Source organism: Hevea brasiliensis, chromosome 11 (assembly GCF_030052815.1).
Source record: "Hevea brasiliensis isolate MT/VB/25A 57/8 chromosome 11, ASM3005281v1, whole genome shotgun sequence".
Classification (NCBI taxonomy): Eukaryota; Viridiplantae; Streptophyta; class Magnoliopsida; order Malpighiales; family Euphorbiaceae; genus Hevea; species Hevea brasiliensis.
Genome location: NC_079503.1, coordinates 7,587,218 through 7,614,804, shown reverse-complemented (window position 1 = coordinate 7,614,804; position 27,587 = coordinate 7,587,218). Strand labels below are relative to the sequence as shown.

General features: G+C 33.9%; 2 protein-coding genes and 1 pseudogene across 2 annotated transcripts; all 3 read right to left on the bottom strand.

The window, feature by feature from the left end:
* Positions 1 to 9,886: 9,886 nt before the first annotated feature.
* On the bottom strand, positions 9,887 to 12,011 carry LOC131170556 (E3 ubiquitin ligase PQT3-like). The gene has a single exon (XM_058129793.1). It carries the CDS (start codon positions 11,897 to 11,899, stop codon positions 10,073 to 10,075), a length of 1,827 nt encoding a protein of 608 aa, XP_057985776.1. The 5' UTR covers positions 11,900 to 12,011; the 3' UTR covers positions 9,887 to 10,072.
* A 3,304-nt stretch (positions 12,012 to 15,315) lies between these two features.
* On the bottom strand, positions 15,316 to 17,154 carry LOC131170630 (E3 ubiquitin ligase PQT3-like; annotated as a pseudogene).
* An 8,181-nt stretch (positions 17,155 to 25,335) lies between these two features.
* Positions 25,336 to 27,174, bottom strand: LOC131170629 (E3 ubiquitin ligase PQT3-like). Its single transcript, XM_058130127.1, has one exon. It carries the CDS (start codon positions 27,172 to 27,174, stop codon positions 25,336 to 25,338), a length of 1,839 nt encoding a protein of 612 aa, XP_057986110.1.
* Between the last annotated feature and the right edge of the window lie 413 nt (positions 27,175 to 27,587).

Sequence of the window (27,587 nt, the reverse complement as noted above, 5' to 3'; positions counted from 1 at the left end):
GTTATGCCAAAATTTTGCCTAGAAAGTGACCTAAAAAGTGACCAAATCCGGATTGCCATTAGTGAACCCAGAATTTTTGACAATATGAACAGTATTCACGTAAATAGCCATAACTCACTGTAGACAGGTCCAAATGACCTGAAATTTATACTATTGGAAAGCTTTGACATAGGGTTACAACTTTGGTGGAGATTACAGAATCCAGAAATAACATTTACTAAGTCAAATTGCTTGCACAAGTTGAGGTATCAAAACTCTCCAGAACCATTGCAACCCAGAATTTGACCATATGAACAGTACCCATTCAATTGGCCATAACTTACTCAAAACAGGTCCAAATGACCTGAAACTTATATCAATGGAAAGCTTAGAGATAGAGCTACAACTCTTATGAAGACACCAAAGCCTAGAAATGACCAGAACTAAGTCAAATTGCTTGCCCAAGTTAGGTTCTTAAATCTGCCTGAATTGAATTTGACCTAAAAATGACCTAAAATTGCATTGAAAATGCAATCTGTACAGTTTTAGTAAATTGACCATATCTTAGTCTATATAACTCAGAATCACATGAAATCAGTGGCAAAATTTTAATGAGACATAGACCTATAAATTTGCTTCTTTGATCAGAAACTAAAAACCAAGGGAAACAGAACATTGAGCTAGATTAATCTAGCATGCTAAAACTGAAAAATTGATATTATCATGTAATAAGCCTTAGAAATAAAATTGATAATAAATGCCAACTTGTGAGAATTGTACAATGTACTATATTGGCATCATATTGAAATGCAAATTGTGACATGTTTATACTAGAATCAACTTATCCATGATGTATAAAAAGGTCAATATGTTCGTTGACCAGTAAAAGGCATAAGGATGTATACACCCTAAAAATAAAGAATTAAATATGTAATCTTGTAATATACCCTAGTTTGCCTAATTGACTAGTTTGGATAAGTTGGCATGCCAATAGGGTTTTAACAGCTATATTGTAAATGGCATCGTGTTATATTGTATTTTATGGCTTATTATGCCGCACTATGATTTTAATAGCCTATGGCTATATGGATTATGTAATTATAATCGCCTTATTGCCTGATTGATTATATGGCTTCTTAGCCTCACTGTTTGCACACCGAGAGATACTTTATGACCGATGGTGTGACGGCCCAAGGTACTAGGTACTCAGTGCTATTTCATCCACTGTTTGCACACCAAGAGATACTTTGTGACCGATGGTGTGACGGCCCAAGGTACTAGGTACCCAGTACTATTTCATCCACTATTTGCATACCGGGAGAAACTTTGTGACCGATGGTGTGACGGCTTGAGGTAGTAGGTACTTAGTGCTATTTTATCCATTTTTTCCAGTCTGGTCAGTGTATAGGCTACACGGGCAGTCAATTAAAATATTATTTCATTCAGGCAGTTAAGTATAATGAAATTTCAGCACAATTAAATTAAGTATTAAATGAAATGAGTAAAAGAGATTAGCAATAGAAACATAACAAAAATACAATTTGCAGAATCCTAGAGACTTAAAATACAATACAGTTAGAATAATTTGTATACTGGGTATTATTACTGAAATGTTATAAACTTAGCACTTCCAAAGAGGAACAAACTAGTATATAAGATAGTTGATACTAAAAATACCATACCAAATTAAATTGATTCCTGAGTATCCGAATTATGATTTATTTCTTTCTTTATTTGTATATATTATTTTATTGTTGTGTTATTGCACCACTAAGCAGAAATGCTTAGCGCAATGGAATTGTTTCCTCGCGCAGGTACTGAAGGTAAAACCAGTAGACAATTGACTGAGATTTTTTGAGTCCAGATCTGCAGAAGTGTCAGAAGAGTTCAAGGTTATCACCTCCTCAGTAATGTATGTAGATAGGGCTCACATTAAGCATATAACATATTTTGTATATTTTAATTATTTCTTATGTTGTAATTCAAATTAAGAAATTGTATTGAATAAATCTGTGATTTACTTAAACTATATAACATGTAGACTATGATTTTATGCAATTAGTTGCAAATTATGTACATTGATGAAATTGAGAATTTCGATATGAGAGCTGAGTGTGATTATGAATGAGATTGTGATTATGATTATTGAGACCATATGGTATTTACCACATTAGTCAGACTTTAATAAATAACATTAGTGCCTAAACCATTTTTGAACAAATAAAGTTTTGAAATTAACAGTGAATAGGATAGCATAAGATAGGGTGCTCCGGCACCGAATGTGCATTCCTTGCTCGGCTACACTGTAGATGGGTAAGGGGTGTTACACGCTTATCTTTGTTCTTGTATACTTTCTCAACATAGCATAACTTTTTGCAAGCTCTATAATGTATTCCAAGTCAAAACCAATAAAATTTTTTTGAATGGTTTGTTTTCTTGCAATTTGGACATGGTGGGAACTTGCTATCTTTATTTTTCTCCTTATAGCCTTCATCTTTCTTGCTTTTAAATTATCTTTCTCCTTAGATCTTTTCCTTTCTGAAGTAGCTTGAACCTTGCCTTTTTGTTTTGCCATTAATGCTTCCTCATATTTTTCTTCCATCCTCGCACTCCTTTATTCTATTGCCTGCAGAGAATTCACTAGCTCAGCCAAAGTGATCTAAGAAAGATTTTAAGAGTCTTCAAGGGAAGAGATTTTTTGTTCAAATATCTCGAGTAAGGTTGCAAGCACTTTTTGTACTATTCTTTTATCTGTTAACTCATCCCCAAGTAGCCTTATCTGATTTATGGTCTTCATAATCCCATCTAAGTATTCTTTTACTGATTCAAAATCTTTCATTCTCAGAACCTCAAAGTCTCTTCTGAGATTCAACATCTACATCTGTTTTGTTTTGTCACTGCTATGGAACTCTTCCTTAAGCTTATCCCATGCTCTTTAATTGTTTCAGAAGCCATAATCCTTGTGAATCTAACATCAAATATAGCTTGGTGCAAACAGGACAAAGCTTTATACTTCTTGCACATTCCTCAAAGTGATGATTTATTTAAGCTAATGTAGGATCAACTCTCAATGGTAGTGGATCTCTCCCTGTTTCCACTACCTCCCAAAGGTCAAAAGCCCTTATATAGGCCTTCATTTTGATAAACTAAAAGACATAGTTTTCTCCTATAAAAACAAGGGGTGCAGTTGATGAATAGCTGCTAGAGGCCATGAATAACACTCAAGTGTTTATGGTTTTTATGGTGAAAGTTCTCTTATTTGTTTTCTCTCACACTCCCTATCTAAGATCTAAATGCCCCGATACCAATTATAAGCATAACAAACAAAGAAAATGGGGAAAAATTGCAGGAGAACTCTTTTTCTCTACTACAATATTTCATTAATTCAAAATGTATACAAGCACTAGAACATTAAGTTAAGTTTTACAAGGAAAGCTCCATACTTTACTAACTTTGCTGAACTGAAATCAGCCATACTAACCCATACTTTAGTACATTACAAAATAATCATTAACCAAAAACTTAAAGAACAAGCGACAGTGATAAATGCATAATTTATTAATTTTACTCCCATCACGTTTAGTATTTCTAGTGTTTTTTTTTATATTTAATTCAGTTGGTTAGGCATTTCGTATCAATTAGGCATGATCTTAATGAGTTTTTGGAATAATGGCATTAAATTGGGGAATTTCCAACATCTTTTTACCTTGACCTTTGTTTGGTTTTTCAGGTGAAACTTAAATTTTAAGTTTTCAAATTGAGTGTCGTTTGATCTGTTGGAAAGTAAAATAGAGCACTACAAACATTTAAGAGGGACCAAGGCTCAGTTCAGCCTCGAAGACAATCAAAATTAGCCCTGAAGCCAGAACATATTTTAGTATGGACCTTTTAGACCATGTTTGGTATTTAATTCATATCTAAAGCTCTAGATGTCCAATCAAAGCAAACACAGGCTCATTTGAACCTTAGAGGCCACCTCTACAATTGTTGTGAAGGGCTGGAAGCGAGATAAGGCCATTTTAATTGTAAAAAACAATAGCAAAATCGTCATTTTAGGCTGGATCGCCTGATAGAACCTGTTTAGGTTTTTAGCCCATAACTTGGGCTGTAGACCTCCGATTTGGGTAAATGAGTACTCGTTGGAAAGCTAAGAAGTAGGGTTACAACTTTCTTGAAGAAGTCAGAGACAAATTGGAAGGAAAGTAGCTGAAAATTAGACATGATTGCAAAGTAGAGAATCTGTCTTTTTAAATTTCAAAAATTTTCCATGATTGGTTCTTATCTGTGGATTAGCTTTTTGATTATAAAGACATCTTTAGCAACAGCGGAGACACACATTCATTCAGACCTTCGACACCTTCATTACACCTTCATTCTCCATTCACGTCCATAGTTTTAGATTTCTCCATTTTATTTTTCTTTTGTAAGCCATAAACATGAGCGGCTAAGTTTCTAAATTCAGTTTAAGGGATTCTAGTTCTTATGCATGATTTGTGAGACCAGGTTCTTAATTTAAATTATGCCTTTTTGAATATCTATTATTTCTCGATTTCATTATTTTTGATCTATTAAATGATTTGCTAAAAAGGTCTATTAGTTAATTGTTTGATGTGATTAATTGCTAGTTCATCTTCATAATCCGTAATTATTGTGTAAGATTGAATGTGAGTAGCAATTAGGTTTTATTGATTATGATCCAAGTTTTTGATAATAACCTAAGGAAACAATAGGGTGAATTAAATGATTTATGCTTTATAAATCGTTGTTCAAGCTTAACTACTTTCTGTTCTTAAAGCAGTTATTAATTTGATGAGGATTGCTTAATACCAATTCAGTTAATAATTAGAGTCAACAAGAGTGCTAGGCTCAAATTGATAAGTATAGAAAAGTTAGGGGTTTTACCTCGCTATTTGGTAAATCTACGTTAAGTATTCAATAAGAGATAATTGTATTTCTTTTATCTATGATTGAATCACGCATTGGAATGCGAATTACCTTGGATTGAAGTTTGTTTAAATTAAGAGTTTTATACCTAAATTTAGTTCTTTAATTTCTAAACTTGATTTCTTCTAATTTAGTGTTACAACCCCCCCCCCCCCCCACCTTTATTTCTTTTTCTGTTATACACATGCATGAAATTTAGCAACTCAGTCTCTAGGGTTCGACTTGGATTACCACTTATTGAATTCATTCAGAAAATATTTCATTACTAATAATTTCAGTTAATTTTTGGTGGAATCGACAACCATTAGATAGTAAAAGTGTCACTTTACATCAATGGTGAGAAAGCATTCTGCTTTAACTCAATTCGGGTAGGGAAGCTTCCCACTTCTTTCTTTATTTTGTTATTTTGTTTTCGTTTTCCTTGTTACCTTTTCTACTTTATCAAAAGATACAAAAAGAACAGTCATTTCTTATTCAAGATGTTGTCAAGTTCTTAGATTGTGATTCTTTTCATTGCAAGTTTATATTTACTATGCTTGTGCTCAGCAACAACAGTTGAATATGATTCCAGTGCCATTATCATCAATGGTGAACACAAAATCATTTTCTCTAGTGCAATTCATTATCCCTACAGTACCCCTAAGGTATTGAAAATATCATTGTTCACTAGCTGGTGCTAGCACTTCTAGAAAACAAGTAGTTCTTTTAAATGCATTTCCTGATTCTATACTTCTAAGTATTATGATTATGTGGTGGTATGCAGATGTGACTTGATCTAAGTAACAAGTCCAAGGAGGGCAGCCTTGATGCTATTAAAACTTATGTCTTTTGGGATCGCCATGAGCCTATCCGGTGGTTGGTTTGAATTGCTGCTAGACTTTTAAGTTGAAAAAGAAAATTTTGATTTTCTCCCCTAATATATGTGTGTGTGTGTGTGTGTGTGTGTGTGTGTGTATAAATAATTTCTCTGGAAATTTGGACATTGTGAAATTCTTCACTCTCATTCAAAAAGATGGACTTCATGTCATTCTGCGGATTGGCTTTTACGTTTGTGTTGAATGGAATAATGGGTTTCTTTCTAATATGCTTGTAAAGAGAATACTAATATGCATCTCAGTGACTTCCCTATGAGGTTGGACAATGCTCCAGGCATTGGATTGAGGACAGACAATGAGATTTACAAGGTTTCATTTTTTACTTGCTCTATTTTTTTTTTCCTTTGCAATGTTCATATCAATACTTGATATGAGCACTATAATTTTGCTTTCTATAGAATGAAATGAAAACTTTTAACACTAAAATTGTAAACATCCTGAAAGAAGCAAAAACGTTTGCTCCATAGAGAGGACCTATAATTCTTGCACATGTTTTTACATTTATAGCATTTTTCATTCTTTCTTCTATATGATTCAAGTAGCATTTATATTTGTATTACTAGGATTTTTTTTTTTGGTCTCAAAGTTGCTGAACTTTTGTGTTTGTACATAATAGATTAAGAATGAATATGGAAACATCATGGGACCTGATGGTGCTATGAACTTATAAAGTCCAGTCTTATGGCACGTAACCCTATAAAACAACAAAATGTGAGGTCGGTGGCCCTCATCCAGCCACTACGACACTCAAGTTTGGAAATCATAGGTTGTGAATAAGAGAATAATTTAATAGTGAATTTTTACAAAACTAATGTTTTTGATCCCCCTAGCTGCTTCTAATATTTATAAGTTTTAAGGAAAATAGTCTTGCCTTAATCACAGAGACAATCTTAGGTTGACATCCCAAGATTTTCTCCTTATAATCCGGCTTGATCTTTGCTTGACGCTAGTATTACTTGGTCTAAATTTTGCTTGGCTTGTTTCCCGAGCGATAACTTTGCTCCTTCTCTTGTTGCTATCCCGTTTGGACCTAGACTAAACAATCTTTTATCAAGTTTGATCCTACTCAGTTTAGGTGGTTAAGTCACCTCTGGCTCGACTTTGACTCTTTGAATGAGCATTTGACACTTTGATCGCCACTTTGGATATTTTGGCTCGGCTTTGACTCTTTGAACGAGCATTGATACTTTAACTGCCACATTGACTATTTCACTTAGTTTCGGTGGTGTAGTATCAGGACTTCATAGAAATACAGGGAAAAGTTACATTCAATCACGTGCACAAATGGTTGTCGCCTAAAATATTTGAGTTTTGTGGATTATGTGCCAGCAACCAGATGCTCCATTACCCATTGTACTCATTATTTCTAATTCTTCAGCATTAAATAATTTAGTCACAGAAGTTTAAAGTAACATTCATACTAGTTGGCCTCTTAATGGCTCTGTTCCATGTTGTGCTATAGATTGATACCTGCAAGGGCTTTTACTGTGATACCTTCCATCCAAACAATCCCATAAGTCCAAAAATTTTGAGAATGGAAGTGGATAGTAGGCCTTTTTTCTACTGAAATAACACTTTTTCTTCTAATTGACCTTATTGAAATACATAGAATCTGCATTTTTTGTATGTCCTTGTAGGTTTAAGGCCTGGGGTGGGAAAAACCCATATAGCACTGCTAAAGATTTGGCATTTTCAATTGCTCGATTTGTCTAAGCTGGTGGGGTCTTGAATAACTACTATATGGTATTTCCCTGCAAAGCAATGACTTCATATGTTTATTTTCAATGGACTTATGTTTGCTTTAACTTATTGACAAGTTTTTCTTAACCTCCATTCAATATCATGGAGGAACTAACTTTGGACCCAACGTAGGAGGTCCATATATAACCACATCATATGATTATAAGGTTCCAATTGATGAATATGGTAATTCACAATTAAATCTATGTTGATATATACTTTAAACCTTGATTGATGTATTGCTAGCAAAAATATCAAATATTGCCAGCAAAAATATCAAATATTGCCATTAACAATGTCATGGCATAAAAGTTTAAGACTTGCAGGGAATTTGAATAAGCCAAAGTGGGGGCATCTCAAGCAACTCCATGCATCTATCAAATTGGGAAAGAAAATTATCACTAATTGCCGATTGCTTTATCGTTTGGATTGAAGATCCTCCATCCCCCTGTTCTAGAGGATCTTTTATTGACTGATTTATTAAGTTTTTTTTATTCCTTATACATGCTTATTTTTCTCAAATATAAATGAATAAATAAACATAAGAAGGATTGAGCATTTGTTGTGCTAATTAGGCGTTATTGTCAGCAGAAACTTAAGACCATGTTACAAGTTTGTAATTGAATAAAACTGATATTTACTGCCATCTAGTTTCACTGTGCAGGTGCTGGATAGCAGAATAATAATTGGCAAGTGATCCTGTGACATCAAATTCTCAAATTTGACTTAGATCAGAAGGATTTCTCTTTCCCCAAGTATCTGGAACTGCTATCACGTTGTTTAGCTTTAAGGACTACCTCCTGTGTTGTGGTACCAATGATCTCATTAGTAAGTTTCTAGTTGACACTTGTACAGCTTTAACAGTGTCCTAAGTTCAACAATCCTCATTCCAATCATTCAATCACTTAAAAAAAAATCTATAACCTATCAACAAATTAACATTATGATGGTGATGCCACCTTAAGTTCGATAGAGAATTTCACCTTAGTACCAATGCATAGAAGAATATTTTTCTTCGCAAATATTTATTGCTTTGCAGAAAAACTATTGTATACATAAAATAGGCTTCATGACAATAAAAATCATAAACTTATATAATATTTTCAGTTGTATATCCTTCTAGTTTTATCAATTCAATTAACATGCTTTAATCACTTTACAATCATATCCTTATATGCCTGTCTAAATCTACCATTGATTTAATAACATGGATACTAAGCAGGAGCTGTAAGTGATTAGTGTGCTAAGAACAAGCCAATCTGATATGAATTGCACTTCTAGCCATGGAAATTCCAAGGACCATGTTGCTCCTTCCAGAAGAGCTCTCTGACGCTATGCATAGTATGCATATGATGGAAAAGGTGGAGGAGATAATCTTCTGCCAATTTAAATTTATTACATTTGATTTGCTTGCATAGTAATTTGCACTTAAGTGAAAGTTTTTGGGCTTTTGCAAGATTGTCTTGGGAAGGAGAAGTGTTGTATTGTTGTGTATGATGCCACATTTTTAGTACAGGAACCTCAAAGAATTAACAATAGGCCAGCTGTCTAAGCTCTTTGCTCAAAAGCCAATTAAGGAAATACCATCAAATTAATGAAATTGTTATATTTAACCAATTTTTTAATTAAATTGTTTGGATAAATAATTAGACTTGTCAATTTATAAAAACTTTGGACTATTAAAAGATGATCCATGATGCCAGAAGATTGCAGTGATAAACTATTTTTTTTTTTTTATGAAGAGAAGGGCAAAAATGATGATGGGTTTGCTCGAGATTATGCCAAATAAGAATGTTACATCAAAGTTCCTGAAAGATGAAAAACATAGATATTTTATTATCACCATTATTTTTTATAAGAACAACACCAATTTACCGCAGTATCATTGTAGCACATCACAGGTATTTCCTCATACTTCTTCACCTTCAATACTACACACTTTTTAGTCAATCTCCTAATAATTAAATTCGTACAAAATTTTTAATTTCAACTTTTTTTAATTTGTGTGTGTGACTTTTTATAAAGAAATGTAAAACGAAGATTTCCAAAAGAATAGTTTTCCCAATATTGTTTTATTCCTGAGAATATTATATTCCTCTCTAAGAAAAGCACAAGATGAGTTCCATAAGATTCACGAATCCAGAGACAATTACAACATATGCCCACCATCGTGCCTGTCAATTACTATCAAAATGGAATCCTAATAATGGACTTATGAATACGCTTCCAAAAGATTCATCATACTACAAAATTTGTTCAGCCTCTTAGGCTTTATTACAATCCTCAATGTGTCTTTTTGCAAATGTCATTTCATTGAGAGAGCAGATAAATAAAATAAGCAAAAAATGTACTAGGAAAAAATGAAAATTTTATTAAAATACCAAATCAGCAACTACAAGTGAAAGTCAATGTTAGACCAAGCTACATCTCTGTATCAATGTTGGATTTGATTATTTATACATATAGCCCTGAAAGAAAAAAGAAAAGAGGAACAATTGCAGTTAAAATCATTGTAGAGCTTTGCGCCAATAGCTTCATTGCCTGCCGCACATTTGCTGCATACTGAAAGAGGTTTGATACATCATGCCATTGAATGTAGTCCCAAAGGGGCTCAGCCCATGATTCATTGCACCAGCAGCATAATAAGGTGCTACGTATCCTTCCATCCCCGCCTGCACACCAGCCCAATATGGATTATATGCATAAGAGCCAACAGGCATCAAAAAGCTGTGAGAGTCATCTTGAGAATTTTTTATTCCTCTCTTTTTCTTTCCTCCTCTGCTGAAAACCAATTTTTTCTGAACTTCATCCTCAGTCACTTTCCTGTTCTTTCCTCCCTCGCGAGAAACCACCTCTTCCTGCACTTCTTCCTCAACCACCAGAACACTTGTATCCTTCATTCTCGTTGACCCAATAGTGGCTTCAGATACATCAGCTGCTCTTTTAGTTCTAGCTTTTTTAGCAATCTGGTATGGATCATCAAGAAGCTTCCTTTTATTTGCCTCGTCTTCTATATTATCAAGAGTTGTCTTCTTCGATTCCTGAAATGATCCTGCAGGCAGTTTTTTTGTAGAAATCTGAGGTTGCGAACAGAGAGCCGATTCCACATCCATAACTCGAAAAGAGTTGCTTTTTGCATTTTCACCGCTACTGCTATTACCACAACTAGACTCCACAAAGCAATTAATTGTATCTCTAAGTGTCATGTTTGGAATCAGAGAATCAGCAAGGACGTTTGCTGCTCCACATACACATTTCAACTTAGAGATGATTAGATGGTCTCTAATACATTTATCACAAAAGCTCTTGAAACAGCATTTGCTAGTCAATACAGCATCTTTCATTACTTGCTTGCACAAGGGGCAGAGTAGTTCTGGTGGAAGATCACTAACAGACCAGGATCTCTTTGAAGGGAAGCAGCCAAAAATTTCCTTCTTAAAAGCATCATCATTAGGCTGCAAAACAGCAGTTGCACCACTTGACAAAACATAAGAGCCATCTGGGTTTGGCACCAGCATCGACTTGGGAATACCAGTAGGAGGCCTTACTCCTTTGAAATCATAATTTGGATCTCCATTTGTTGGGCAATGCTGAATAAAATGTCCCGGCACCTTACACCTGTGACATATATAACCTTCTGGAGGTGTTTTCTTCCACAATCCACCAAAACTATGGCCATCCATTCTTCCGCAACCCCTACCATTCACGCCTTGGGTCCTAGAACCCACACCAATAGAACCTTCAAGCCGCCAGTCCAAGGCTGGAGTATTGACTAAAGCCTTAATCTTGCTGTCCTCATCAAATTCCACATCTACACTTGTCATGCTAGACTGAGCTGGCTTCATTCTGGGAATCACAAACACATCGTCCCCAAACCCATCATCATATCCAAAACTTGCGTCTCCGCTGCATTTTGTTGAGGACAAACTAGTAATAGTACTTGCAGACACAGAACTAACACCAGTATTTACGGGGGTGCTTCTGGATGAAGCAGTAACAACAGTTTCAGTATTGGATGAACCAGTGCGATAAGAGGAACTAAGTGGCTGTTGCTTTTCAATAACAACAATAGTTGCAGTGTCTACGGGCTTGCCACGCCTCGTTCCAGGAATACGGCGAATCAAGACACGAGTATTGTTAGGAATCAACATATCATCAACATAACAATCATTGGTCTGGGCATTAATGACCACAAGGTCCAAATCAGTACCAAAACATAGACCATTAGAATGAGACTTCATATTAGATTTATACTTATATTCAAAAATTTTCCTTTTCAAAGCATCAACAGAAATAACAGAGCCATCCACAGAGATTGAATCATACTCTTTGGCACTGAAAAATTTAAAATATATCGGCATCGAATTGAATAGTAACGAAAGAATACAAACTTTAATATGAGAGAGAGAAATTGCTATTTCACTCGTATACAAGAGGATGAAAAAGTATAATCAACATGCGATCGAATTGTGAATTGCCCAGTGAAACAGAAATTTTTGTACGCCAATCTGCAGGCATAGCCACAGACTTGTAGCTGCTTGAGGTGCAAGCATAGCCATAGACGCGTAGGAAGTTTTATTAATCCCAAATCCAATTGGACTTGGTGTTTTTGTGTATATTTAATCAATGGTAATCTAATAGGATGAGTTTATGAAGTATATAATTAAATTTAGGATGGATTTAGGCTTAAAATTTAATATTTAGAATAGATTTAAATTTTACGTGTTAGATATATGTTATCTAAATTCATTTATATAAATATTTAATTAAATATAAAAGATATATTTTTTATAATAATATTTATAAATTTTTATATATTTTATTTTATATAAGATGAAATTAAAATATTTTATAGAATTATTAAATTTTTAGAATATGAATTATTAATAAAAATACTTTTTATTTAGATTTTTAATTAAAAATATAAAATTAAATGGATTCTGATATTTTTCAGGTAATAATAATTGAGTTCGGACTGATTTGAATAATTGAAAATAAATTTTAATCAAGTTTGAGACTGGTTCAGGTTTTGAAAATATTAATCGAATTTGGATTCAGGTCGGGTACCTTACCCATTACCATCCTTACACTTGATGTCTATTCCTTTAAATTTTTAGGGATTTCGTTTCTTTGTTTTTTAAAGATATTCTAGAAATATATATTTTTTATAAATATCAAACATTTTAAATAATTTAAATTATTCTTTCTTTTATCTCAAATATTTTCATCTCTCTTAATTTTCAAATCTAGGATTTTTCTCTCATTTCTCACCTTTCTAATATTTTCATCTCTATAATTTTCCAGTGGCTCAAAATTTTATCTATCTCAATATTCATTTTCTTAAAAAACTAATTAATTTTTTTCTATTATCTGTAAATTTTTAATTTTCACAATAAAAATGGAAAGCAAAATAAGGATAAATTAGAGAAACTCAATCTTCCTTTAATTCTAATTTTAGACCACTTATCGATAATCTTGATAAATTATTCAAATAGTCACCTTTTCATATATGGTTGATGGTTGAGAACTCGTGGTTCTCTATGTGCTTCAACGTAGGAGAAGATTATAGATTCGATGGGTTGGGTCAAGAGGCTAGGCCTTGTTTTGGGTAGCGGTTACTTTATTCTAATTCTGGCTGTAAGCCTTTATCTGTGTATCTAACCCATTGGGTGTTTAATGCAATGAAATATGCATAAGAAAGAAAAAAGAAAGTTAAGTGATGAGTCATTCTATCCAATCCAGAATCAGAGCTCTCGCATCAAAGTTGATGCAGAAATAGCAACAGCAACGACGTCATCACTCTTACAAATCAGGGTCATCTTTTTGGAAAAGGTTTTCTATTATGATGATTGATATAGATGACTGAACGCTGTTTTCTACTCCATATGCTTCGCCTAGTACTATACTATTTTCACTGTGCAGGCGCTGGATAGCAGAATAATAACTGGCAGGTGATCCTGTGACATGAAATTCTCCAATTTGACTTAGATCAACTTTCCCCAAGTATCTAGAGCCGCTATCACGATATTTAGCTTTAAGGACTACCTCCTATGCTATGGTGCCAATTATCTCATTAGCAAGTTTCAAGCTGAGACTCGTATAGCTTCCAGCAGTGTCCTGAGTTCAACAATCCTCATTCCAATCATTCAATCACTTGAAAAAAATCTATAGCCTGTCAATAAATTAACATTATGACGGTGATGCCACCCTGAGTTCGATAGAGAATTTCACCTTAGTACCAAAGCATAAAAGAATATTAATTTTCGCAAACATTTATTGCAGAAAAACTATTGTATATATAAAATAGGCTTAATGACAATAAAAATCATCAACTTATACCATTTTTTCAGTTGTATACCCCTCTAGTTTTATCAATTCAGATAACATGCTTTAATCACTATTACAATCATATCCTTAGATGCCTGTCTAAATCTATCATTAATTTATTAACATGGATGCTAAGCAGGAGCTGTAAGTGATTAGTGTGCTGAGAAGAAGCCAATCTGATATGAACTCCACTTCTAGCCATGGAAATTCAAAGGGACCATGCGGCTCCTTCCAGAAGGGCTCTCTAACGCTAATGCATGTGGTGGAAAAGGTGGAGGAGATAATCTTCTGCCAATTTAAATTTATTACATTTGATTTGCTTGCATAGTAATTTGTAGTTAATTGAAAGTTTTTGTGCTTTTGCAGGAATGTCTTGGGAAAGAGAAGTGTTGTATTGTTGTGTTTGATGCCACATTTTTAGTACAGGAACCTCAAGGAATTAACAATAGGCTAGCTATCCAAGCTCTTTGCTCAAAAGCCAATTAAGGAAATACCATCAAATTAATTGAATTATTATATTTAACCAATTTTTTAATTAAATTGTTTCGATGAATAATTAGACTTGTCAATTATAAAAACATTGGACTATTAAAAGATGATCCATGATACCAGAAGATTGCAGTGATAAACTGATTTTTTTTTTTTTTTTTTTGCAAGAAAAGGGCAAAAATGATTATGGGTTTGCTCAAGATTATGCGAAAGAAGAATGTTATATCAAAGTTCCTGAAAGATGAAAAAAATATATATTTTATTATCACCATTATTGTTGATAAGAACATCATCACTTTCCCAATTATCATTGTAGCACATCACAGGTACTTTCTCTTGCTTCTTCACCTTCAATACTACACACTTTTTAGCCAATCTCCTAATAATTAAATTTATATAAAATTTTTAAATTAAACTTTATTTTAATTTGTGTATGTGACTCTTTATAAAGAAATGTAAAAAGAAGATGTCCAAAACAATAGTTTTTCCAATATTATTTTATTCCTGAAAATTTTATATTCCTCTCTAAGAAAAGCACGAGCTGAGTTTCATAAGATTCATGGATCCAGAGACAATTACAACACATGCCCACCATCTTGCTTGTCAATTTACTATCAAAATGGAATCCTACTAATGGACTTATGAATACACTTCCAAAAGATTCATCACACTACAAAGTTTGTTCTATCTCTTAGGCTTCATTACAATTCTCAATGTGTCTTTTTGCGGATGACATTTCTTTAAAAGAGTAGATAAATAAAATAAGCGAAAAATATGCTAAGAAAAAATTGAAATTTTATTAAAATACCAAACTAGCAACTACAAGTAAAACTCAAGGTCAGACCAAACTACATCACTGTATCAGTGTTGGATTTGATTATTTATGCATATAGCCCTGAAAGAAAATAGAAAAGAGGAACGATTGCAGTTAAAATCATTGTCGAGCTTTGCACCAACAGCTTCATTGCCTGCCACACATTTGCTGCATACTGAAAGAGGCTTGATTCATCATGCCATTGAATGTTGTCCCAAAGAGGCTCAGCCCATAATTCATTGCACGAGCAGCATAATAAGGTGCTACGTATCCTTCCATCCCCACCTGCAAACCAGCCCAATATGGATTATATGCATAAGAGCCAACAGGCATCAAAAAGCTGTGAGAGTCATCTTGAGAATTTTTTATTCCTCTCTTTTTCTTTCCTTCCTTGCTGAAAACCAAGTTTTGCTGAACTTCATCCTCAGTCACTTTCCTATTCTTTCCTCCCTCGCTAGAAACCACCTCTTCCTGCACTTCTTCCTCAACCACCAGAACACTTCCTTGTGATGCTGTATCCTTCATTCTCGTTGACCCAATAGTGGCTTCAGATACATCAGCTGCTCTTGTAGTTCTAGCTTTTTTAGCAATCTGGTATGGATCATCAAGAAGCTTCCTTTTATTTGCCTCGTCTTCTATATTTTATAGTGTTGTCTTCTTCGATTCCTGAAATGATCCTGCAGGTAGTTTTGTTGTAGAAATCTGAGGTTGCGAACAGTGAGCCGATTCCACATCCACAACTCGAAAAGAGTTGCTTTTGGCATTTTCACCGCTATTGCTATTACCACAACTAGACTTCACAAAGCAATTAATTGCATCTCTAAGTGTCATGTTTGGAATCAGAGAATCAGCAAGGACGTTTGCTGCTCCACATACACATTTCAACTCAGAGATGATTAGATGGTCTCTAATACATTTATCACAAAAGCTCTTGAAACAGCATTTGCTAGTCAATACAGCATCTTTCATTATTTGCTTGCACAAGGGGCAGAGGAGTTCTGGTGGAAGATCATTAACAGACCAGGATCTCTTTGAAGGGAAGCAGCCAAAAATTTCCTTCCTAAAAGCATCATCATTAGGCTGCAAAACAGCAGTTTCACCACTTGACAAAACATAAAAGCCATCTGCGTTTGGCACCAGCTTCGACTTGGGAATACCAGTAGGAGGCCTTACTCTTTTGAAATCATAATTTGGATCTCCATTTGTTGGGCAATACTGAATAAAATGAACCGGCGCCTTACACCTGTGACATATATAACCTTCTGGAGGTGTTTTCTTCCACAATCCACCAAATCTATGGCCATCCATTCCTCCACAACCCCTACCATTCAGGCCTTGGGTCCTAGATCCCACACCAATAGAACCTTCAAGCCGCCAGTCCAAGGCTGGAGTATTGACTAAAGCCTTAATCTTGCTGTCCTCATCAGATTCCACATCTACACTTGTCATGCTAGACTGAGTTGGCTTCATTCTGGGAAACACAAACACGTCGTCCCCAAACCCATCATCATATCCAAAACTTGCGTCTCCACTGCATTTTGTTGAGGACAAACTAGTAATAGTACTTGCAGACACAGAACTAACACCAGCATTTACGGAGGTGCTTCTGGATGAAGCAGTAACAGCAGTTTCGGTATTGGATGAACCAGTGCGATAAGAGGAACTAAGTGGCTGTTGCTTTTCAATAACAACAATAGTTGCAGTGTCTATGGGCTTGCCACGCCTCGTTCCAGGAATACGGCGCATCAAGACACGAGTATTGCTAGGAATCAACATATCATCAACATAACAATCGTTGGTCTGGGCATTAATGACCACAAGGTCCAAATCAGTGCCAAAACATAGACCATTAGAATGAGACTTCATATTAGATTTATACTTATATTCAAAAATTTTCCTTTTCAAAGCATCAACAGAAATAACAGAGCCATCCACAGAGATGGAATCATACTTTTTGGCACTGAAAAATTTAAAATATATCGGCATCGAATTGAATGGTAACTAACGAATACAAACTTTAATATGAGAGAGAGAAATTGCTATTTCACTCGTATACAAGAGGATCAAAAAGTATAATCAACATGCGATCGAATTATGAATTGCCCAGTGAAACAGAAATTTTTGTACGCCAATCTGCAGGCATAGCCATAGACGCGTAACTGCTTGAGGTGTACGCAAAGCCACAGATGCGTAGGAAGTTTTATTAATCCCAAATCCAATTGGACTTGGTGTTTTTGTGAATATTTAATTATTCTTAATCTAATAGGATGAGTTTAGGTTTAAAATTTAATATTTATAATAGATTTAAATTTTACATATTAGATATATAGAATAAATTCGTTTATATAAATATTTAATTAAATATAAAATATATATATTTTTATAATAATATTTATAAATTTTTGTATATTTTATTTTATATAAGATGAAATTGAAATATTTTATAGAATTATTAAATTTTTAGAATATGAATTATTAATAAAAATATTTTTTATGTAGATTTTTAATTAAAAAATATAAAATTAAATGGGTTCTAATATTTTTCTAGTAATAATGATTGAGTTCGGACGGATTCGAATAATTGAGAATAAATTTTAATCAGGTTTGAAATAGATTCAAATTTCGAAAATATTAATCGAATTTGGGTTTAGATAGAGTGTCTTACCCATTGCCATCCCTCAACTTGGTGTCTATTTCTTTAAATCTTTAGGGATTTTTTTTCTTTGTTTTTTAAGGATATTTTAGAAATATTTTTTTTTATAAATATCAAACATTTTAAATAATTTAAATTATTTTTATCTCAAATATTTTCATCTCTCTAATTTTTCAAATCTAGGATTTTTTCTCTCATTTCTCACCTTTCTAATATTTTCATCTCTATAATTTTTCAGTCTCTCAAATTTTTATCTATCTCAATATTCATTTTCTTAAAAAACTAATTAATTTTTTTCTATTATCTGTAATTTTTAATTTTCACAATAAAAATGCAAAGCGAAAATAAGGAAAATTAGAGAAACTCAATCTTTCTTTAATTCTAATTTTAGACCACTTATCGATAATCTTGATAAATTATTTAAATAGTCATCTTTTCATATATGGTTGATGGTTGAGAACTCGTGGTTTTCTATGTGCTTCAACATAGGAGAAGATTATAGATTCGATGGGTTGGGTCAAGGGCTAGGCCTTGTTTTGAGTAGGGGTTATTTTGTTCTAATTCTGGCTGTAAGCCTTTATCTGTGTATCTAGCCCACTGGGTGTTTAATGCAATGAAATATGCATGAGAAAGAAAAAAGAAAGTTAAGTGATGAGTCATTCTATCCAATCCAGAATCAGAGCTCTCGCATCAAAGTTGATGCAGAAATAGCAACAGCAACGACGTCATCACTCTTGCAAATTATGCCTACGTACAGATGTAAACGAGATTCTAAAGCAGCATGCATTATAAAGGTTTTGTTCACTATAAAAGAAGAGGACGGAGAGGATATGGAGATGGATTTGTCTTCTTCTGCAAAGAAGAAAGAAAGCAAAGAAAAAAATGACAATGAAGAAAATCAGGGTCATCTTTTTGGAAGAGGTTTTCTATTATGATGATTGATATAGATGACTGAACGCTGTTTTCTACTCCATATGCTTCGCCTACGTACTATACTTTGTCACCCTCTCCTGCTCGTGACAGAAATTCGCCACACTCACCAACTAAAATCATCGTTATAGAAGGTAATAATGTGTAAAAAGAACGTAAGAAACGAATGATGTCTCGTGATTTAAAAAATGTCATTGATTAGCATAGAGTTTCACTCTTCATAATGAAAATATAAATAGAAAATAAAATAATCAAATTTGAAAAAAATTGATTTATTTTAAACTGGATCAATTTGAAATTAAATTAAAACTGAATCAAATCATCTATAAACTGAAATTCAAACCACTTCAAATCAGATTGAATCCATTCCCAAATCACCTTAGAATCAAAATCAATTGAAGCCACTTAGAGTCAGTTTGGTTTCATCCCTTTCTCAGCCCTGAACCTTCCGGGCATGTTATTGATGTCTCTAAGGGGAAACATAGGTCCACCTCTTTCCATCCAAAAATCAAGGAACTTCTCTTCAGCCGTATTACAATACTTTTCTCCATAGCTAAAGTCCTCCATTCCTTGTAAAACCAATATATTGGATTGGTTAAGTCTTTTTTTTTTTTTAAGAACTTTTCACCCATACTATTGAAGAACTTATAAGTTGAAGTGGGTTTCAAGGCTCGGCAGGTTTCCAATCCAAGCATCCAAAGAAGGATTGTACCTCAAATCAATGAATTTAAAATGCACAATGAAATTTCATATGTAAATGAAATTATATATTTGATACAAAAAAATTAAAATATGAAATACAATAATTAAATTCTACATAATTTGCATTTGGAGTTAAATTTCATACATAGATAATTTACCCCTCTCCCACTCTTATGCATAAATAAATAATTAAATATAGACCTTAATTTGCAAAATTAACAATTCGTGACTTAAAATTTTCCATTCAATCCAATTATCTTTCTCACCTCTCAATCCAAGGAGGGAAAAAAAAAAAAGGCTTCTTTCTTTTCTACTAGCATTCTCAAAAATGGTGATCATTTTCAAGAACTCATCCCGTGACAGGATAACAAATTTAGAGATATCAATTCTTTTTTTTTTTTTTTTGTCTCTTTGTTTCCATCGATCCAAACACTACTGGGTAACTTTTTGGAGGAAAAAAAGGTTTAAAAATAGATTTTTTTGTTACTGAAACAATGGGAAAAAGATACATAAATATAACTAATGTTGCCTGAAATTCTTGAGTCAGTGAATGGTCTTAGTGTTGAAAAGAGGTAAGGTCGGTAGCCTAAGCAGGGCCATTTCGATGCTCAAGTCAGTAAATGCCAAAGAAATAGCAAATACTGAAAAGTAATAATATAATAGAATTGCATACCTTGGCTAGTGCAATGAGCCATATTTATAGTATTGAGTATGGTGCCTGTTCTACCAATTCAAGATTTGCCAACTCACATCCAATCATTTTCTTTGGTATATTACAGAAATTTCACCTACAATGTAGCAAAGAACAAAAATCATTTCCTAAATCACTTCCAACATCAACTTCATCTTCCAAAAGAGTTGCATCTTGTTCTTGAGGCATGTTTCCACTACTTAAATCATTGCTAGTAGTCATAACTTCATTTTTATCCCAATATCAAGATGCAAATTCATTAAATTTGATATTTCTGCTGATAATCACTTTCTCAGTTTGCATATTGAACACTCTATAACCCTTTACATTGATGCCATGTCTAAGAAACACTCCAATCTTAACCTTGTGATCAACTTACTCCTCTTAACATCAGGAACAAGTGTGTAACAAATACATCTAAACGCTCTTAGATGACTGAACGCTGTTTTCTACTCCATATGCTTCGCCTACGTACTATACTTTGTCACCCTCTCCTACTCGTGACAGAAATTCGCCACACTCACCAACTAAAATCATCATTATAGAAGGCAATAATGTGTAAAAAGAACCGTTAGAAACGAATGATGTCTCATGATTTAAAAAATGTCATTGATTAGCATAGAGTTTCACTCTTCATAATGAAAATATAAATAGAAAATAAAATAGTCAAATTTGAAAAACCTTGGTTTGTTTTAAACTGATTCAATTTGAAATTGAATTAAAACGGAATCAAACCATCTATAAACTGAAATTCAAACCACTTCAAATCAGATTGAATCCATTCCCAAATCACCTTAGAATCAAAATCAATTGAAGCCACTTAGAGTCAGTTTGGTTTCATCCCTTTCTCGGCCCTGAACATTCCGAGCATGTTATTGATGTCTCTAAGGGGAAACATAGGTCCACCTCTTTCCATCCAGAAATCAAGGAACTTCTCTTCAGCCCTATTACAATACTTTTCTCCATAGCTAAAGTCCTCCATTCCTTGTAAAACCAATATATTGGAAAGCTTAGTTCCTTTTTTTTTTTTTTTTAAGAACTTTTCACCCATACTGTTGAAGAACTTATAAGTTGAATTGGATTTCAGGGCTCAGCAGGTTTCCAATCCAAGCATACAAAGAAAGACTGTACCTCAAATAAATGAATTTAAAATGTATAATGAAATTTCATTTGTAAATGAAATTATATATTTGATACAAAAAATTAAAATATGAAATACAATAATTAAAATCTACATAATTTACATTTGGAGTTAAATTTCATGCACAGATAATTTACCCCTCTCCCACTCTTATGCATAAATAAATAATTAAATAAAGACCTTAATTTGCAAAATTAATAATTCGTGACTTAAAATTTTCTATTCAATCCAATTATCTTTCTCACCTCTCAATCCAAGGAGGAAAAAAAAAGTCTTCTTTCTTTGCTACTAGCATTCTCGAAAATGGTTATCATTTTCAAGAACTCATCCCGTGATAGGATAACAAATTTAGAGATATCAATTCATTTTTTTTTTTCTCTTTGTTTCCTTCGATCCAAATACTACTGGGTAACATTCTAGATGAAAAAAAAAAATTAAAATAATATTATTTTTTGTTAGTGAAACAACGTGAAGAAGATACACAAATACAACTGATATTGCCTAGAATTCCTGGGTCAGTGAATGGTCTTGGTGTTGAAAAGAGGTGAGGTCGGTGGTCTAAGCAGAGCCACTTTGACGATTAAGTCAGTAAATTCCAAAAAAGGAGTAAATACTAAAAAGAAATAATATAATATAATTGTGTACCTTGGCAAGTGCAATGAGCCATATTTATAGTATTGAGTATGGTGCCTGTTTTGCCTTATTCTGGATTTGCCAACTCATATCCAATCATTTTCTTCCGTATATTACAGAAATTTCACCTGCACTATAGTGACATTTTCAGTGAAAACCCAGCTCATTTTACAAGCGTGCATCTGACTTCTAAACTTTCCGAATACCTTGCCTTGTCTGAGCATCCTGCATTCCATCCAAACTTCTTGCTTCCTTTCTAAACATATTGCATCTCGACTAAACACCTGTGTTTTATCCAAAAATACCATGTCCTAACTAAGCACCTTATGTCTTATCCAAAAATATTATGCCCTAACTAAGCGTCCTATGTCTTAATGAAATTTGAATCTAATTCGTATTTGATGATCCAAATACTTTTCCTTCTGGATCGGATTTTTATACATACTATATCAACAACAATCTTATAAATTTTGCAAAAACTACTAATGATCTCAACTATGGCACAGAATTTTCGAAATTCAACAACCCTTTATAGGAGTGAAGATGGCATGCTTGAGTTGAGGGCTCATTAAACTCATCTATGCAGTCCTTATCTTCATTACAAGCATACCCATTTCTTTAACATTAGCTTTTTTTTTTATTTTACTTATTTTTCTTTTAATTTCTCGCATTTTCTAAGAAGTTGAATAGAAAAAGAATTCGAGTTAGTAGAAGATTGACGAGGCTTTAGCTTTTTTTTGCTGAAATAACATTGTTTCTTCTAGTTGACCTGATTGAAATACATAGAATCTGCATTTTTTGTATGTCCTTGTAGGTTCAAGGCCTGGGGTGGGAAAAACCCATATAGCATTATTGAAGATTTGGCATTTTCAGTTGCTCGATTTGTCCAATCTGGTGGGGTCTTGAGTAACTATTATATGGCATTTCCCTGCAATGCAATGACTTCATATGTTTATTTTCAATGGACTTATGTTTGCTTTAACTTATTGACATGTTTTTCTTAAGCTCCATTCTGTATCATGGAGGAACCAACTTCGGACACAACGCAGGAGGTCCATATATAACCGCATCATATGATTATAAGGTTCCAATTGCTGAATTTGGTAATTCACAATTAAATCTATGTTGATTTATATTTTAAACCTTGATTGATGCATTGCCTGCAAAAAATATCAAATATTGCCATTAACAATTTCATGGCATAAAAGTTTAAGACTTGCAGGGAATTTGAATCAGCCAAAGTGGGGGCATACCAAGCAACTCCATGCATCTATCAAATTGGGAAAGAAAATTATTACTAATTGCCGATTGCTTTATTGTTTGGATTGAAGATTCTGCATCCTCTTGTTCTGGAGGATCTTTTATTGACTGATGTATTAAGGTTATTTGATTCCTTATACATACTTATTTTTCTCAAATATCAATGAATAAATAAACACAAGAGGGATTTAGAATTTGTTGTGCTAATTAGGCATTATTGTGAGCAAAAACATAAGGCCATGTTACGAGGTTGTAATTGAACAAAACCGATATTTACTGCCATCTATTTTCACTGTGCAGGCGCTGGATAGCAGAATAATAACTGGCAGGTGATCCTGTGACATGAAATTCTCCAATTTGACTTGCATCAACTTTCCCCAAGTATCTAGAGCCGCTATCACGATGTTTAGCTTTGAGGACTACCTCCTGTGCTATGGTGCCAATTATCTCTTTAGCAAGTTTCAAGCTAAGACTCGTATAGCTTCCGGCAGTGTCCTGAGTTCAACAATCCTCATTCCAATCATTCAATCACTTGAAAAAATTCTATAGCCTGTTAATAAATTAACATTATGACGGTGATGCCACCCTGAGTTCGATAGAGAATTTCACCTTAGTGCCAAAGCATAAAAGAATATTATTCTCCGCAAACATTTATTGCAAAAAAACTATTGTATATGTAAAATAGGCTTAATGACAATAAAAATCATCAACTTATACCATTTTTCCAGTTGTATGTCCTTCTAGATTTATCAATTCAGATAACATGCTTTAATCACTGTTACAATCATATCCTTAGATGCCTGTCCAAATCTACCATTAATTTATTAACATGGATGCTAAGCAGGAGCTGTAAGTGATTAGTGTGCTGAGAACAAGCCAATCTGATATGAACTCCACTTCTAGCCATGGAAATTCCAAGGGACCATGCGATTCCTTCCAGAAGGGCTCTCTGACGCTATGCATGTGGTGGAAAAGGTGGAGGAGATAATCTTCTGCCAATATAAATTTATAGCATTTGATTTGCTTGCATAGTAATTTGCCCTTAAGTGAAAGTTTTTGTGCTTTTGCAGGAATGTCTTGGAAAGGAGAAGTGTTGTATTGTTGTGTCTGATGCCACATTTTTAGTACAGGAACCTCAAGGAATTAACAATAGGCTTGCTGTCCAAGCTCTTTGCTCAAAAGCCAATTAAGGAAATACCATCAAATTAATTAAATTGTTATATTTAACTAATTTTTTAATTAAATTGTTTCGATGAATAATTAGACTTGTCAATTTATAAAAACATTGGACTATTAAAAGATGATCCATGATACCAGAAGATTGCAGTGATAAACTGATTTTTTTTTTCTTTTTTTGTAAGAAAAGGGCAAAAATGATGATGGGTTTGCTCAAGATTATGCCAAAGAAGAATGTTATATCAAAGTTCCTGAAAGATGAAAAAAAAATATATCTTTTATTATCACCATTATTGTTGATAAGAATATCACCACTTTTCCCATTATCATTGTAGCACATCACAGGTACTTTCTCTTGCTTCTTCACCTTCAATACTACACACTTTTTAGCCAATCTCCTAATAATTAAATTTATATAAAATTTTTAATTTAAACTTTATTTTAATTTGTGTATGTGACTCTTTATAAAGAAATGTAAAAAGAAGATGTCCAAAAGAATAGTTTTTCTAATATTGTTTTATCCCTGAAAATTTTATATTCCTCTCTAAGAAAAGCACGAGCTGAGTTCCATAAGATTCATGGATCCAGAGACAATTACAACACATGCCCACCATCGTGCCTGTCAATTTACTATCAAAATGGAATCCTACTAATGAATTTATGAATACACTTCCAAAAGATTCATCACACTACAAAGTTTGTTCTATCTCTTACACTTTATTACAATCCTCAATGTGTCTTTTTGCAGATGACATTTCTTTGAGAGAGCAGATAAATAAAATAAGCAAAAAAATATACTAAGAAAAAATTGAAATTTTATTAAAATACCAAACCAGCAACTACAAGTAAAAGTCAAGGTCGGACCAAACTACATCACTGTATCAATGTTGGATTTGATTATTTATACATATAGCCCTGAAAGAAAATAGAAAAGAGGAACGATTGCAGTAAAAATCATTGTCGAGCTTTGCACCAACACCTTCATTGCCTGCCACACATTTGCTGCATACTGAAAGAGGCTTGATTCATCATGCCATTGAATGTAGTCCCAAAGAGGCTCAGCCCATAATTCATTGCACGAGCAGCATAATAAGGTGCTACGTATCCTTCCATCCCCACCTGCACACCAGCCCAATATGGATTATATGCATAAGAGCCAACAGGCATCAAAAAGCTGTGAGAGTCATCTTCAGAATTTTTTATTCCTCTCTTTTTCTTTCCTCCCTTGCTGAAAACCAATTTTTGCTGAACTTCATCCTCAGCCACATTCCTATTCTTTCCTCCATCGCTAGAAACCACCTCTTGCTGCACATCTTCCTCAACCACCAGAACACTTCCTTGTGATGCTGTATCCTTCATTCTCGTTGACCCAATAGTGGCTTCAGATACATCAGCTGCTCTTGTAGTTCTAGCTTTTTTAGCAATCTGGTATGGATCATCAAGAAGCTTCCTTTTATTTGCCTCGTCTTCTATATTATAAAGTGTTGTCTTCTTCGATTCCTGAAATGATCCTGCAGGTAGTTTTGTTGTAGAAATCTGAGGTTGCGAACAGTGAGCCGATTCCACATCCATAACTCGAAAAGAGCTGCTTTTGGCATTTTCACCGCTACTGCTATTACCACAACTAGACTTCACAAAGCAATTAATTGTATCTCTAAGTGTCATGTTTGGAATCAGAGAATCAGCAAGGACGTTTGCTGCTCCACATACACATCTCAACTTAGAGATGATTAGATGGTCTCTAATACATTTATCACAAAAGCTCTTGAAACAGCATTTGCTAGTCAATACAGCATCTTTCATTATTTGCTTGCACAAGGGGCAGAGGAGTTCTGGTGGAAGATCACTAACAGACCAGGATCTCTTTGAAGGGAAGCAGCCAAAAATTTCCTTCCTAAAAGCATCATCATTAGGCTGCAAAACAGCAGTTTCACCACTTGACAAAACATAAAAGCCATCTGCGTTTGGCACCAGCATCGACTTGGGAATACCAGTAGGAGGCCTGACTCTTTTGAAATCATAATTTGGATCTCCATTTGTTGGGCAATACTGAATAAAATGTCCCGGCACCTTACACCTGTGACATATATAACCTTCTGGAGGTGTTTTCTTCCACAATCCGCCAAAACTATGGCCATCCAATCTTCCACAACCCCTACCATTCACGCCTTGGGTCCTAGAACCCACACCAATAGAACCTTCAAGCTGCCAGTCCAAGGCTGGAGTATTGACTAAAGCCTTAATCTTGCTGTCCTCATCAGATTCCACATCTACACTTGTCATGCTAGACTGAGCTGGCTTCATTCTGGGAAACACAAACACGTCGTCCCCAAACCCATCATCATATCCAAAACTTGCGTCTCCACTGCATTTTGTTGAGGACAAACTAGTAATAGTACTTGCAGACACAGAACTAACACCAGCATTTACGGAGGTGCTTCTGGATGAAGCAGTTACAACAGTTTCAGTATTGGATGAACCGGTGCGATAAGAGGAACTAAGTGGCTGTTGCTTTTCAATAACAACAATAGTTGCAGTGTCTACGGGCTTGCCACGCCTCGTTCCAGGAATACGGCGAATCAAGACACGAGTATTGTTAGGAATCAACATATCATCAACATAACAATCGTTGGTCTGGGCATTAATGACCACAAGGTCCAAATCAGTACCAAAACATAGACCATTAGAATGAGACTTCATATTAGATTTATACTTATATTCAAAAATTTTCCTTTTCAATGCATCAACAGAAATAACAGAGCCATCCACAGAGATGGAATCATACTCTTTGGCACTGAAAAATTTAAAATATATCGGCATCGAATTGAATAGTAACGAACGAATACAAACTTTAATATGAGAGAGAGAAATTGCTATTTCACTCGTATACAAGAGGATGAAAAAGTATAATCAACATGCGATCGAATTGTGAATTGCCCAGTGAAATAGAAATTTTTGTACGCCAATCTGCAGGCATAGCCATAGACGCGTAACTGCTTGAGGTGCACGCATAGCCACAGACGCGTAGGAAGTTTTGTTAATATTTAATATGAGTTTAGATAGCATATAATTAAATTTAGGATGAGCTTATACTTAAAATTTAATATTTATGATAGATTTAAATTTTACATGTTAGATATATAGATTTAAATTTTACATGTTAGATATATGTTATTCAAATTCGTTTATATAAATATTTAATTAAATATAAAATATATATTTTTATAATAATA